Genomic DNA, 15088 nt, shown 5'->3' with positions numbered 1-15088 from the left:
GGGTTTAATTCTGTAGTGGAGTTCTGTTGATATATGGATGGCCCTGCTCTTTTCTGATGGAACCTCACTGCTCTCTTTGATAAGTTTAATTAAATAATTAAAGTTCTACATGGCCTTGGAAAGAAAGATTAAGTATTTTACTATCAACAGCCCTCTGTATCATGGAGTTTCAGGTTACAAGAGCCTTTTTGTTTGCGCGAGAAGCATGTGGTTAAAAGCAACAGCTAATGTCATAGATTAGTTAAATAAAGTTCATACTTTAGTTTTACATGTTGATGATATTTTATGTAGAAAGTAAACCATTTTTTTCATTTTAGGAAATCCCATTGTCTGAAATCTTATCTCTGGAACCTGCAAAAACTTTCACTTTGCTGCCTCAAGGAGCCAATCCTCATTGTTTTGAAATAAGCACAGCAAATATAGTCTATTATGTTGGAGAAAACATAGAAAACCTCTCAAGTGTTCCACTGAATAACAGTGTTATCAGCAGTGGTATTGGCATTGATGTGGCACGAATGTGGGAAATGGCAATACAGCATGCCCTGATGCCCGTCATCCCTAAAGGGGCATCAAGTGGGTCAGGACCCAGCCTGCACAGTAAGTTTATTCATTTCCTCCATTTCAGATAAGTAGAGTCATATCAGAAATTACATTGCTTAATATTCTGCACACACTGAATGGAAGTATTGCACAGCTAGTAAAGGCTATTCTGTCATGCTGTCATAGCTTATCACCTGTCTGCCTATTATTTTAAGCACCACAGTTTCTCATCCATGTGTTTCCAGTTTATACTAGGACATCTGGATTAATATATAAGATGCAGATTTGTTACCGAGCAAACAGTTGTTACGTTAGTAAGACATCTCAATCCACATTTGTTTTGCTGATGTGAGTAATTGCCTCCTTGTGCAGAGGCATGAAGTTTTCTGAGCTCCAGTTGGGAGCTGATTGTTCCCATCATGCCGTAATTTATGTTTCTAGCTGTCTGCAGAAGCAGATCTTCACTCTTTAGGTCACTGCAGCATAGATGATAGACACCCTTTCACCACATTTGGCTGTACAAGTGCCACAAATGTCCCATGCCGAGATGAAACGAGCTCAAATGTGACTAACAGCTGTTCTAGGCACAAGGCGTAGATATTACCCAGGACCAAAAGGACTGGATGTATCTTTGCTTCCAATTTACATACTTCTGGGTAATTCTGTCGCAAAGATGACAGCTTATGTAAATGAAAAGTGAAACTTGTTTAAATCTAGCTCAGATACGGATAACAAAGTAGCAGAGAGCAAACAGTTCCCCACTACTAGGCATGTGCTGCTGTGGTTGCTCTGCTACTTGTCCTCAGCCTAGTCAACATAAAGCAGATTTGGATATGTCTACAAAATTTGGATTAGGCCTTTTGTTGCAGTATACACCCGTTTTAGCACTTGACATCTGGATGCTGTTAATGCAGTGTGAAAGGCTAATGAGACTGCAAGCCCTTCAGAAACCAAGTAATACAACAGGCAGTGGCATTACATCTCCAGGCACAACAGTTTACATATCAGATTAGATCAGCAACATTCTTTGCTTTCTCGACTGGGTTCCTGCATAAAATAGTGTCAAATTCTGGATGTCATTTCAATCAGGCTAGTTGCCTAGTGCCCCTGGTTTGAGCCTAGCATAGCTAAATAAATCACCTAAAATGCTGGACTGGGAATGACAGCTGTCTTCTCTCCCTCTTGGGGAGGTGGAAAATTTTCTTTACAACTTTTTAGTTATCTTCAGGGGGTTTTTTTGGTGAAAATTAAGGTCGTCTGAGACTTTTAGAATAAATTCCTGTGGGAAATGAGAATGACAGCAACTTTCTGTCTTGTGCTGAAAGTGTAAGAATTGTCCATGTTTTTGTCCGTGCTTTTTTTCATGTAAAGACAAAGCAGTGCATACATTCGAAAATGAATTGGCAATGATAAAAAGCCTCTACTTAACTGAAACTTTCCATTCCCAAACCAGTCTATTCCTAAGGAAATGACAAGAAAATAAGCCATACAGGGCAGAAGTTAGTTGTGCTACTTACTGCAACTAGGAGAGGTGCTGGTGGGTAGTAGTGAGTGTCTTCAGTGTGCAATAGAGGCTTTATAGTAGAGGACAATGGTTCTGATGAGACTGAAATCCATACTACGAAAATGAAAAGTCAGCACAGGGTTCTGGGCAGAGGTAGGAGACAGAAGGCAACATCCTAAGCTCTGAATTTGTAGAGGTTAGATGTGATGTTTGTTGTATTAAAGCACAAGTGCAAGGTTTTGTTTCCATTATCTGTTTTAATAGTGTCTCTGCCCAGTTGAAATGTATGTTATTTTTAACGGTATGCAGACCAATGTGAATGCATATTTGCCTTCATCTGAATAGCATCAAATACATTGTAGGTGATGCTATAAATAAAAATACCTATTAAATCCACTAATAAAAAGTGTACTCTAGTTGCAGTTATGTTACTTGCATGAAGTGTAAAGCCCCAAAATAGAATTGAAGAAAACAGTAAGAAGCTTATAAATGGGAATTACAAGATTCTGCTATCAAAAATTAATAATTAAATGTATAATTCTATTCTTTTCCAGACATTGCAGAACTGTTGTTCCAGTCACATATTTGTGGGCTGATGTAATTTTATATTGGCTGGTAGATGAACCAGCTGACCTAATTGGTCCAATTTCTAGAGCTGTCAGTAGATATTGATGTAATGTAAATGTCATTTCCTATTACTACATGTTTGAACTGAAAGCACAGCAATCTAAAGTATATTTTACTTTCTTCCCCAGGGGATATATCCATCAGTATTTCTGTGTCAAACTGCCAAGTTCAAGAAAATGTGGTGAGTGTTCTCTGGATGTTGGGGCTAGACCTGCTATGGTTAAGCTTGCAAAGTCATTGATCTGTTTTGCAAAGAGGAATGTTAGATCATCAGCCATTTTTCGCTTACTCTGTAGAAATTAACAATCAGCTTTGCTAACTTTCGAGAAGAATCATCTTTGTGGCACCTTTTCTTGAGATGCAAGAATTACACATGGGTAATTTCACTTAACACAGAATTTAACTATGAATCATTGCAGAGTGGTATTTACTAAAAGGAAAAGTGAGCCATAGAAGTTATTAGATCATGGCATTTGTCAGCTGAACTTCGTAAAGCTAATCACAAGCTTTCATAAATATACAGTTTCTTGTCATCACTGAGAGATCAGATATTCTCTGTTGTACAAAGATGAAAAACTATCCAAAGGAAGAGTTACGTATGTTGTTACTTCCATACATAAAGAATTATCATTTCTTTTACACTAGGACTGTTAAGACACAGGACATGTGGTCAAGGTAAATAGTCACACTGCTGATTTTCTGTTTCATGGGCAGTGGAAATAAATAGGACTCCCTGCAGCCAAGTGAAGCTCTGGGGCAGCTCTGGTGTTTGCCAGAAAAAGATTGCCTGCTAGGGATGTGTCCATTTGTTTCCTAAGAAGAAGCAAGACAGCCTTTATTAGTAACTCCCTGGCATTCTTTTAGTCTTCATTGCATGTGTTGCTGGTTAAATATCAGGAAAGTGAAGCTGAGCTCTGAGATTTGAGGTTGAGTCTCCAAATGAATCTACTAACAGCTTGTGCTTTAGCCTGTGTTCAGGCAATAACAAACAGTGAGATGTGAGACTCCCTCTCTGGCACGGATGGAATATTTCACCCTTCTCAGTGGACCAACACAAAAAGCTGAAGCCCAGAACCGATGATACTCAGAAAACTTTCCATAAACTAAGAAACCACTTACATTTCCATGGCTGACATGAGCCATGTCAGTATTTTGAATTTGTAATTTCTTCTTTTTCATAAAACCCAGAGGTAATTCCTAGATCTGGGATCCTGGGAGATCTGGGTAGAATGGTGCTAACAAGACCTTCTTTATTTCCGTATGTACTTTTGTCTTCAGAGTTCACAAAGTTCAAGTATAATGCTGCATGCTGTGGGCTACTTGCCTGGAAGGTGGCAGCGGCTGAAAACTACTGAAGGTTCAGCAGCTTTTACAGCCCATTAGTGTGGCTTTTAAGAAAACCTGCATGAACGTTTTTGGTAGATAATATATTTTGAAATGTACTATACTAAATGTATGCTACTTCCCACTAGAAAAATCAAACTAAATACAAATTTTGTTTCCATATCTCAGGGCTTAATATTTGTTATGTCTTCATAAACAGGACATTAGCACCGTATACCAGATCTTCCCAGATGAGGTGTTGGGATCAGGACAGTTTGGAATTGTTTATGGAGGTAAGGCTTTGGTGTGTTGTACAATTATACTTAAGATCTTAAAATAGAAAATTTCTTGAATGGTGGAAGTATTTGGATTCTGAAATGTTTTGTTTCAGAAACTAGCTGCTCATTGTTTTATATAAGCAGTACTCATTGAACAATGAAACTTTTTTGTTGACAAAGTCTTTTTGTAATTTGATGTTTTCTACCCCATAGTGGGTCAGTGTGTATTAATAACTTCATATTCTCTAATAAATTCCAGTAAAGAAAACCCTGAAGTGCAGAAAACTGTTCTTTTAGAGAATTATAATGGAAAAAACATTTTTTTTTCCAAAAATCTTTCTGCTTTTTTTTTTTTTTGGCATGTTTTTGTGAGATTTCTTTGCTTTATTTTTACGTAGTTAGAATTGTTTCTCTTTTTCATTTTCTTATCCATCTTTCCTCTCTTTTTCCTCCTTTGTCTGAGCAGTTTTTTGGGGTGTATTGAGGTACAGCTGTTGTTTGAGATCGTGTGAAGTGAGACCTAACAACAAATTTCTCACTGAAAAAAATCTGTGGCCCTCTGATAAACCTGGGACATGCACTTACCTGCCTAAAGGCAATCACTTCTTTTATTATTTACTAGTCTGGAGCTACTACCAAATAAGCCTGCAATCTGCCAGCTGCAGAGAATGCAGCTTAAGTATATGAACATATATATAGTATATGAGCATATATGTAGCTGTCTGAGGAAGTTAACCTTGCATGTATATTGTTGAAATGCAGAGCTGACTTTCTCGTATGCATATGTTTCTTACGTGTTTAAACAGCTTTGTCAGGTGATGAAGAAAAGTTCTCTTGTCAAAGGGTAGAAAGAAGGGAAATGAGAGTAAATTCTTAGTGATTGAATTTGCTGCAAAAGTGCTCTGAGGATTACTTGGTTGTGGCCATTTGTACAACCCAGTGAAAGTGGAACACTTTTAATCATGTTAATTCATAGAGGCCTTTTCTTTTTTTAATGCAGGAAAGCATCGCAAAACAGGAAGAGACGTTGCCATTAAAATAATTGACAAACTAAGGTTTCCAACTAAACAGGAAAGTCAACTTCGTAATGAAGTTGCGATTTTACAGGTATTTTTCTGTTCTTTTTTACTGTATTAACTTCATTTGTGCATTCTATAAATACCAGATAATATAATTATTTTAATTGTTAATCACTAGTATTTTTGCAAAAACAGCGGTATTTTCACTGCTTAACCTGTATAAACAGCCAAGACCAAATGTATTGGCAGTGTCATGCTAGGAATTACAATTTCTGCAGTTTTAAACACCAGACACAATAAGGGAAATGTATGTTTGTTACACTAGTTGGAAATTAATTAATTCTCCTGTACTGTCCCTAGGCATTTCATGCCTATTGCCTACAGGTTAGGCACACACTTTAAATTACGAAATACTGAAACACTGTCTGCTTTAGGGGGGTCTGAAGACTGTCTATGTAATGATAAAACCTAATGATCATGTTGGGAAAACTGGTGCTATATTTATCTTTAATAGAATCTTCATCATCCTGGGGTTGTAAATCTGGAGTGTATGTTTGAGACGCCAGAAAGAGTGTTTGTTGTTATGGAAAAACTCCATGGAGACATGCTGGAGATGATCTTATCAAGTGAAAAGGGCAGATTGCCAGAGAGAATAACAAAGTTTTTAATTACTCAGGTAAGAAATTAATTATAGACCCAGAAAGAGATTTGAGGTCAATTATTATCACTGTTTCTTATATTTTGCTTTTGGCATAATTTACCTTTTGATTTATGAAAGCCTGAATTGTAGTATCGGGGATGGTAAGACAGCTTTGTGTCCATTAAGAGGACCTAGAACTAGACACATGTAAAGCTGTCTGGCTGCTGGATGGAAGGGCCATCGAACTACAGTTTCTCATCTGTCACAGCACTCTCCAAACTAGTCGGCTGCAACAAAGTCTTTTACCATCTCATACCAACACACCCTTCATGTCAGTCCCTCCGCTGCCTTCTCCTCGTCTCTCCTCACCCAGGGCACACGCGTGCGCTCTCTCTCTCTCTCTCTCTCTCTCTTCTCTCTGCTTCTTCCTCCCCTCTCTTCCTCGGCTGCCCAACCTCTTCACAGAACAGCCACAGCTGCACCTTATCTAAATCGGCCAACCCACCACCCCTGAAGCCAGCCCACAGCTGTATGTTATCAATGATAATTAACCCAGCTTCATTCCTCTACACTCATATGCTTGAAAAATTAAGCAAAGAAAAGGATGCAGATCACTAACAACAAACTGTACAAGACCTAAGAAATTTGAGCCTCTTGAATGGCCCTGTGCCGAACCATTGCAGTTCGTACTGTGCACTTTTGTGTGTATTTCCCATGCTGAGATTGGATCTCAGAACTACTTGTGACTACATGAGTCTGGTTTCCTGTATGGCTTTCTGTTAACAGTGTGATCTGGGGATTTTTTTTTTTATTCTACCTGTTGCTATATTATCATACTGCTGCTTTGGCTGCCCATAATACTGGTTTAAATTTAGATACGCAATTGAGTAGTGAGCCACCTCAGAGTTAGAGCAGCCTGTGTTTCAGCGGTCAGGGAAAAGAAAGGAGCAAGAACAACAGTGGTATGGTGGGAGTTCATTATTTGGGGTAGAACGTAGGAGGTTCCTGGTTTTCAGACATTCATGGGCAAAACTGCCACCAGCCTGTCTGATTTCTTGCCTTCCCAGGTTAATTCAGCCTCCTCACCATTCCCTGCTCTAAAATAGTGGGAAATTCTGCCAGCCCCTGACCGGGCGCAAGGAATGGAGTTAAAGCCGCAGGAATAGGATGGATATCTGTTACACACTGTTGCCGTATTTTTTTGTGTGTAATGAAATAGAAATACATGCAACATTCCCTATGCTTTCTTTCCTCAAGAAAAAGCTTAATTTTAATCAGTACTATTTCTGTGAAATTTTTTGAGTGAATTTAGATGTGGAAGGTTATTTTGCAAATGTTTCTGCATCCAAATATATCACACCAAAAAAATGTAAACAAGTACCTAGAACCCAGTTTTTAAAAATGTTTAGAATATAAAGTCTTTGGGGAGGGAAAAATTATGTTCCATGCAGTGAAACATCAAGAAAACTTGAGGCACAGCAAATAATAGCTGAAATTTTTACTTTTTTTTTTTCCATTGTAGACATTCTTGTAAAAGGTACATTCTTGTTGTATTGTTTCTCCCTACACCAAGCCTTGCTTTTCTGATCACTGATATTGTCCAAACAATATAAAACAATCCAAAAAAAGGTATGGCATTTAAAACTGAATTTCTTTCTGATTTATTTCTTCACAGATCCTTGTTGCTTTAAGACATCTTCATTTCAAAAATATTGTTCATTGTGACCTCAAGCCAGAAAATGTGTTATTGGCATCAGCTGATCCTTTCCCACAGGCAAGTAGAAAATGCCCTCTCTTAAGATAAATTGTTCACATGAAAAATGTCAGCAGTGATTATTTTATGACCAAACAAAAAAGATTAGTGACCTGTCTGTATCTCCTTCAGAAACTACACAGAATTTTTAGATATGAAAAAAACCTGTTCACTTACTCAAAAAAATTTCCAAAGATGACATATTTGAAAATCCTTGTCTCTTGTCATTTGCCTGAAATAATTCAACTAGATTTTCAAGTGTGATGTAACTACTTCTGAGATTGTCTCTAATTTGCTCACCACTACAGGACAAGTTACTTTTCTGCTTGATTTGGTCCAGATAAGTGACAATTTGCAAGCAGTGACTGGAAAGACACTTATTTTTCTGAAAGTTAGGGTAGAGCTCATGAAGAATTTTTAGCTTTTTAGTTTTATGAATTTAAATACCAGCTAGATTACAGAACATTTAAACATACTTTCTGGTCATTGTTGTATTTCTCATTAAAAGGTATTTGTAAGTTCCTATTAGCTTTGATCTGCAGAGTTCATCTATAATCTCCTCCAACTGTCCATATTCAAAAGCAGCACTATTGATAATTTGTAAATAATATCAATAATTGGAAAGGAAGGATCTATACCGAGGCCTTAAGTGAGAATTTTTAAGCAGCTACATCTGAAGAAATCAGACAAGTTTGCAGAAGGGCAGGGTGTAACTGGGTCCACAATAAAATAGAAGTGGAAGTTCAAGCTAAATTTTGTCGACTTGCTTGATTTAGGAAAAAAACATAGGTAAACCAATTTTTCTGTTTGCTGTGTTCTTATGCTATGAATGAATAAGTATTACTTTATATTACTACTTTCACCAGAGCCTGAGCTATTAGGCCTATCTAAACCCATATTTCTTTCACTCTAAGCTGTCCTGTGTTACTGGTTTTACTGTGATTTATTCATGGAGTGAAGGAATAAAGGAGGTGAAATGGACTGGTAGTCTGGTCTGATGTCTTGGTGGAATAAGGGTATTCCTCTCAAAGAGGAGTTTAAAGAAACAATATCCTTGAAGGAACAGTAGAGATGCATCTTGCAACTAAACCATGATAAAAGTTCCTCAGCTACATGTATGATAATAAAAATAACGTCTGTTTTACTGTAGCATTTTTCTTTAAACAGGTAAAACTTTGTGATTTTGGCTTTGCCCGAATCATTGGAGAGAAATCATTTAGGCGTTCAGTTGTAGGAACACCAGCCTACCTTGCTCCAGAAGTGCTGAGAAACAAAGGCTATAACAGATCTCTGGACATGTGGTCTGTGGGTGTCATCATTTATGTAAGCCTCAGTGGTACCTTTCCATTCAATGAAGACGAAGACATACATGACCAAATCCAGAATGCCGCTTTCATGTATCCACCCAATCCATGGAAAGAAATTTCTCATGAAGGTAATACCTATTTGGGGCTGGTTTTATATAAATGCTAAACGAGAGTACTTGAATTTTGCTTTTGTGTTTCACACACACCCACACACCCTGTACATACCACTGGGAAAAAAAAGATTTGAAATTTCAAGGTACCATCTCTGTTCTGTGCTATCAGCTGCTTTAGGTGTTTCCTGCAAGGCATGTAGACTCCGTATGGCATAATCCTCTGGTATGGGAACTCTCCAGGAGGTGTTGAAGGAGGCCCATAGCCACCTACAGATGGGGCTGCTGTAGAATTTTGTGGGGAACCTCTGCTGCTGGAACCAGTGTTTCTTATATTCACTTCTGTACCTCTTCTTTCAGCTCTAGTGCTCTGCGGTCTTTTTCTCGTTTTCCTTGTGCCACTAATTGAGTTTCCATTCAGTAGGATGCTGTACCCTGATAGTCTTGCTGTAGAGAAGATAAAAAAGATTGAACAATTCCAAGCAGATGAGGTTTCAAGAACAGTGTGAGAAAGTGTAACAGAAGAATCTTTCTGCGGGGGGGAGGCTTGGAGGTAACCAATGAGACTTTTGAAACTAGAGTTCTGGTCAATGGCATCAAAGACTTTTGATAATAAAAGAACAATGTGAATAATTCACTATGAACATTTTTAAAGAAGGTAAATTAAAGATGTCTCTAAATGCAACCAAGTAGGGCACTTAATAAATATATCAGTTCTGGCTTCACAAATGTTTTCTTATACATAGCATTTTCAGGCCACTTGATTTTCTTTGGGAATTTGTGTTTTCTTCAATCATTATCTTTGTCCTTAATGTTTCGCAAGATTGCTTCGTAAGTCTTAAATCAAAGGAAACATTATAAACAACAAATTCTAATCTTTTTTTTCCGAATTTGAATGTGTACCAAATTGAATTAATATATTAGCATTTACAGTTTCCATTATTTACAGTAGAGTTTTTCTGGGTTTCAGGTGACATATTTAACTTACACATTAAGCGTAGCTTAGAGGATTGTGCCTGCTGCTTAGGATAAGATATATTCTAGCCAAGGATAAGATGTATTCTAGCCATGTGAGATTCTCAGCTGAAAAATGCTTTGAGAGCATTGTCTTTTGTTTTATCTCGGTGGCAGATGAAGTTTGATGAGATCTGTTGCAGGGAGAGGCGGAACTATAAATCTGCACAATTACACACTGAAGTCCTCCTGAACTTGCACGCACTTCTGATATGTAAGCTGACAGAATCTATTGGCAGCAATGCCTTATCTGGCGCTAGAGACAAGCAAACAGCAATCAACACAGGAGAGGCTGCAAGAAATTGTCTCCCACAAGTTTCTACCGTGGTAGATAGAAGATCAATTTCTGCATTCAGAGGTGAAGATTCAGTAGAGTACCTACAGAAAATGCACCTACTGGGGTGTTGTATCTCCTTTTAGAGAATCACAGCCTTCATTAAGAGTTAATGCATACCAGGCTGCAAGTGTGCAGAAAGGAGGGAAAGAACACACTTTAACAAATCACTAAATGAAAATCTGCTTATACATTGTCATGTTATTCTGAATTTTGAATTGCTAGCTGATGAGCCACTCTGTTGTGCTAAACAAAAACCTGGAAAAAATCTGAACAAATCCATGATGTTTTAACACAGGGACTTGGAGTCTAGATCTCTGTTCAGGTATTACTTGATAATGCTGAATTTTAGAGCTCAGAGTTGGACTCAAATTCCACATTACCTGGGGAAAATAAAGGAACCATGTTCTGTCAGCTACCTTGGTGCAGAGCCCTGTGCAGGTCACGGGAGGGCAGGTTGGTGGGCCCGCTGGCTCCGTCCAGTTCCTGTGATCTGTGACCCTACAGCGTGGTTAAAATGCAAATCTGTGTGGACCCGGTGTCCTAACACATCGAGTCTGGATTACAGTTCTGAACAGTGAACAGTGCCATGATAGCTGATGCTACAAATGATTGAAGCATTAGGGGGGAAAACACAGATAATTTTAAAGATATTATGAAGTTGCTTACTCAATATTGCAAATAAAAACAATTTGAAAAGGTATATGTAGTTAAATGTAAACTATGGTAACACGAAGCTCATTTTAAGATAAAGTACACTGGGGCTCATAAATTTCTCTACACTTAAATGCTACAAATCTATAAAATTCAGAGCAGAATTAGTTTCAATCCCAACAGGTTACATTTATGCACTTGGAAGTCTTCATTTAGCTTGTCATATGCTCTTCCAGCTTCTGAAACAGGTTAAGCTAATGAATTGGGTGTTTGCATTCCATATCTTTTCCATTATTCTGTTTGTCAATTATTCTTAAACATTGAACATTTTTCAACAGAAGTTTTAACAAAAGTGACTGACCACTTTTTATATTTTTTCATATTCATATAAATATAGAAACGACCCATAATAGATTTAAAGGCATAAGAGATTTCTTTAACTGTTTCCTGGAATTTGTATTGTAGCAATAATTCTCCCAAGAGGACAGCAATTATCATCAATTAGTTCTTCCACTGAAGCTTGTAAGAGGGTTAGATCACAGTGTGGAATGTCATGCTGCCACAGAATCTGGCAAGGTCTTTGTAAATAAATATTGATCAGCATCTCTTTCAAGCTGGTATGATTGAAATGGCTGTTTCTCTTGAAGGATCTACAAGACATATTTTCTTGCCAGAACAATTATTCTTTGTTTGAAAATTAAAACAGAATTCTTTAAGTGATTTTCACTTGTAAGAAAGAAAAAAAAATTGAAGATCCAGCAGTTAGTCCAATTTAATTACTGACATTTGAAAACTCACGCAACTGTTTAAGAGAACTTTAACATAATAAACACCCACAGTCTCCACAGAAGCACTGCCATAGCATTAAAAAATTGAAACCAAAATTGGTTAGACAAGCACCGCTGCAATAGATAAAATAATTGCAAAATAAATATTATTTTTAACACAGGTAAGAAAGATCTTTTTAAAGTGTTATGCTGTGTGAATTTGAAAACTAGGAGCCATTTGTCAAAAGGTTAGCATAAGTAAAACTAATGTAAATATTCTTCTTTCTTTCTCCAGTACTTACTGCTTTCTTCTCGTATGTCCAAAAGGCAGTGCTGGGCCCAAGCACTCTTTAAGAGCAGACTCTATGAATTGTACATTACAGCTAGATTTTAAAAGTGGTACCTTCATCAAGAGACTGTATTAAATGCTTCAGTAGGAGCAGGCAGAAACTGAGAATTCAGTGAACTTAGAAGAGCTAGTCTACCATCTAAGATAATCAATATTAACTCTTGATTTACGCATGCCAATAAAAATGTTCAGGTTCTCTGGCCATATAAAATGTACTGTGCATGACTGTTTCTTCTTTTTTTACTGCTGAAATATGTCAGTGTCCGTTGCTATGAATGTTCATAGTATGATAATCCTAGGAACACTGTTGTAGAACAGTGAGTAGTAGTAGAAGCAATGACATACCAATTTGAGCTTAAAAAAAGAAAAAGAAATGTTTATTCAAACCTATTGCTGTCTATATCAGTCCTGCTTGATGCACAAAGCAAGTGATGGCAGATAAGACAGACACCCTGAAACAATAGATGGGATGAGGGGCGTCGATTTGTGACTGTACCAGGTTAGGATCACCAACTTAGGCAGCCGATATACCTGAGCTAGCTGCTGCTAAAACCGCAAGAACTCATTTGCTTCAAATTTTGTGTATGTACTTTAGTGGAAGTGTAAATGTTTCGAAAGTTGTGGGGTTTTTACGTTGTTAGGCGGTTTTCAGTTTAGAGTAAGGGAAGTGATCATCAGCCAAGTGTATTGCCAGTGCCTGTGCAACAACAGCTTTATTAAAGGGCCTATGATTTCTTGCAGAATAGCTTAACAAAGCAATGTTAGGAATTTTTGCCTGCCTATTGCAAAAATCAACACTGAGGAAAGCAGAACAGTACTCAGACCTTTTGTTTCTTGCTTATGACTATTACTGTGGCTCAGAAAGCCAAATTGGATGTAAAACTTCTTGCAGCTGTAGTTATTTCAGCACTCTTTTCAGACCAATACTCACATAAAAATTTTAAGAATAGCTGAGCTTATTTATTGTCATGTTTACTTCTATTTTTACCATAAACAGAGAGAACTTAAAAGCTCAGATATTTTACTTTTTAGCAAAATCAGGTATTTCTTTGTATGTAATGGGTAGTTAACAAATTATAGTGAATGATGCTGTCTTTATCACCACTTTGGATTTAATGCTCAGTAGATGCTTTTTCTGTTATTGCCAAACAACAGCATGTTAATCTCTAAGCTGGAATGCGAAGGGTAGCAAAATTTTAAAAGGAAAAACCATAATGAGATAGGTCATACCTATAGACTGCGTCTGAAAAAGCGGCAACAGTGGTAAAGTAACCTAAATGTTCCCATTCTCTGTTCCTCATTCAATTATTGGTTTTAAGGTAAAATTCAATTGGCTTTTAAAATTCTAAACTACACTGATGGGGCAATAGATTTGTAAAACCACATGACCCATAACAATTTAAACTGCTTATATAAATAATACAGTCTAGCAAGTTCAGAGAAAAAAGATATGGGAAGAAATTGTATGTTGGAGAAAAAGTGCGTCATGGATATAAGATGTTTGTTTTCTTGAGAATTAGTTTTTCTGTAGCATTTTCTAGCAATTTGTAAAATAAGAGTCTACAGTCACAAGGCAAGAAAGAAGGCAGAATCCATTTGAGGGTGATATTTTTGAGCGTCTGATGTCATTCAGTCCCTGTCAACAGTTCTGTCTTCTCTGCCACTCAGGAATGTGGTCTAGTCACTGGCTATGGCTCTTTTCTTTCCATAGTCTCCATCTGTCTGATGTCATAGCAGCTGGATGAATCTCATCAACTCCTCCTGCTGAGAAATTCTAGCTTTTTTTGTGTGTAATGCTTTCTGTCCTCTTCCTCCATTAAAACTTAACCTATAAAATCTAAGACCTTTCAGTTTTGTAGCGCTCAGAAATGTGTTTTCTCACAACTGATTATCCATTCCCAACATTTCTGCGAGCAACATTTCCCAAAGCTTAGCCCTCATGCACAAAATCCCTTCTCTAGCATCACCAAACCCAGTCGCTTTGCATTTTAAGGTTTGTCAGAGATTGTGTGCATACACATACACGCACAACCTCACAGATTCCTCCATGGGGAATTCTGATTCCACACCCACTAAGGGCTGTGTCTTCCCACCTTTTTCCAGTAGCTTCTCTCCTTTAAAAGTGTACTCCCCAAATGCTGAGTCTGTGTTTGTATGCATAAATAGAATTGTAAGATGTTACTGTTGAGAGGTAGTTTCTGTGCTAAATTTGGAGTATTTTGTAGAAAATCAGGTTTTGTCACAGCCACTCAACATTCCATTGCCCAACCTGCTATTTCTGCTTTGTCTTCAATGATTGTCAAGCCAGCTTACTTTTCCTAATTCACTTGCTGTAGGGTAGTTTGACTTTAATTCAGACTTCATCGTGGAATTTTGCTAGATATTCATACACGGGAATCTACTTGCAGAATTCTTTCCTATTTTACAGCTTTAATTTTCACATCGGTCAAACATGGAGCCTATTTTCAACAGCAATACTGTTCTTTTCCAACGTTAACCTTTCAGTCCACCAAATCTGCATCATCTCAAAAAATTTATTTTGACTCAGCTACAGGCTACAAAAAATAAATACTGCTAAATATAAAGACAGAACTCCCCTAAGGGTTTTGTCTCTCTGCCTTTTAAGTGTATTTTATGTAGTGTGTCTTTGCTGTGGTGGCTGTTCTTTTGGACTGCATTGTCCTAGAACATGCTATGTCAAGCTTTGGATTATTCATGATGTGTTTCGTTCTATTGCGGAACTTTCATAAATCATTGTACTCCTAATTCTTTTTTCATCAGCTATCGACAATACAGCTATTACTACTAGCCTGATGAGCTATGTGATGTGCACACTGTTGATTAGGTGCTTCACAGGATTCATACTACT

General features: G+C 37.5%; 1 protein-coding gene across 6 annotated transcripts in view; it reads left to right on the top strand.

Annotated features, from left to right (window-relative positions):
• PRKD1 (protein kinase D1) overlaps positions 1 to 15088 on the top strand; it is a 142228-nt gene that overhangs the window by 117676 nt on the left and 9464 nt on the right. For all 6 annotated transcript variants that reach the window (XM_055715753.1, XM_055715751.1, XM_055715752.1 and 3 more), the window contains 7 exons: positions 318 to 597; positions 2800 to 2852; positions 4215 to 4287; positions 5273 to 5379; positions 5806 to 5967; positions 7607 to 7705; positions 8852 to 9119. In XM_055715753.1, coding sequence (XP_055571728.1) covers positions 318 to 597; positions 2800 to 2852; positions 4215 to 4287; positions 5273 to 5379; positions 5806 to 5967; positions 7607 to 7705; positions 8852 to 9119 — 1042 coding nt within the window. The remainder of the gene's footprint in view (positions 1 to 317; positions 598 to 2799; positions 2853 to 4214; positions 4288 to 5272; positions 5380 to 5805; positions 5968 to 7606; positions 7706 to 8851; positions 9120 to 15088) is intronic.

Source organism: Falco cherrug, chromosome 7 (genome assembly GCF_023634085.1).
Source record: "Falco cherrug isolate bFalChe1 chromosome 7, bFalChe1.pri, whole genome shotgun sequence".
In the NCBI taxonomy this organism is placed as follows: Eukaryota; Metazoa; Chordata; class Aves; order Falconiformes; family Falconidae; genus Falco; species Falco cherrug.
The sequence above is the reverse complement of the archived record's forward strand: the minus strand, read 5'-3'. Positions and strand labels throughout refer to the sequence as shown.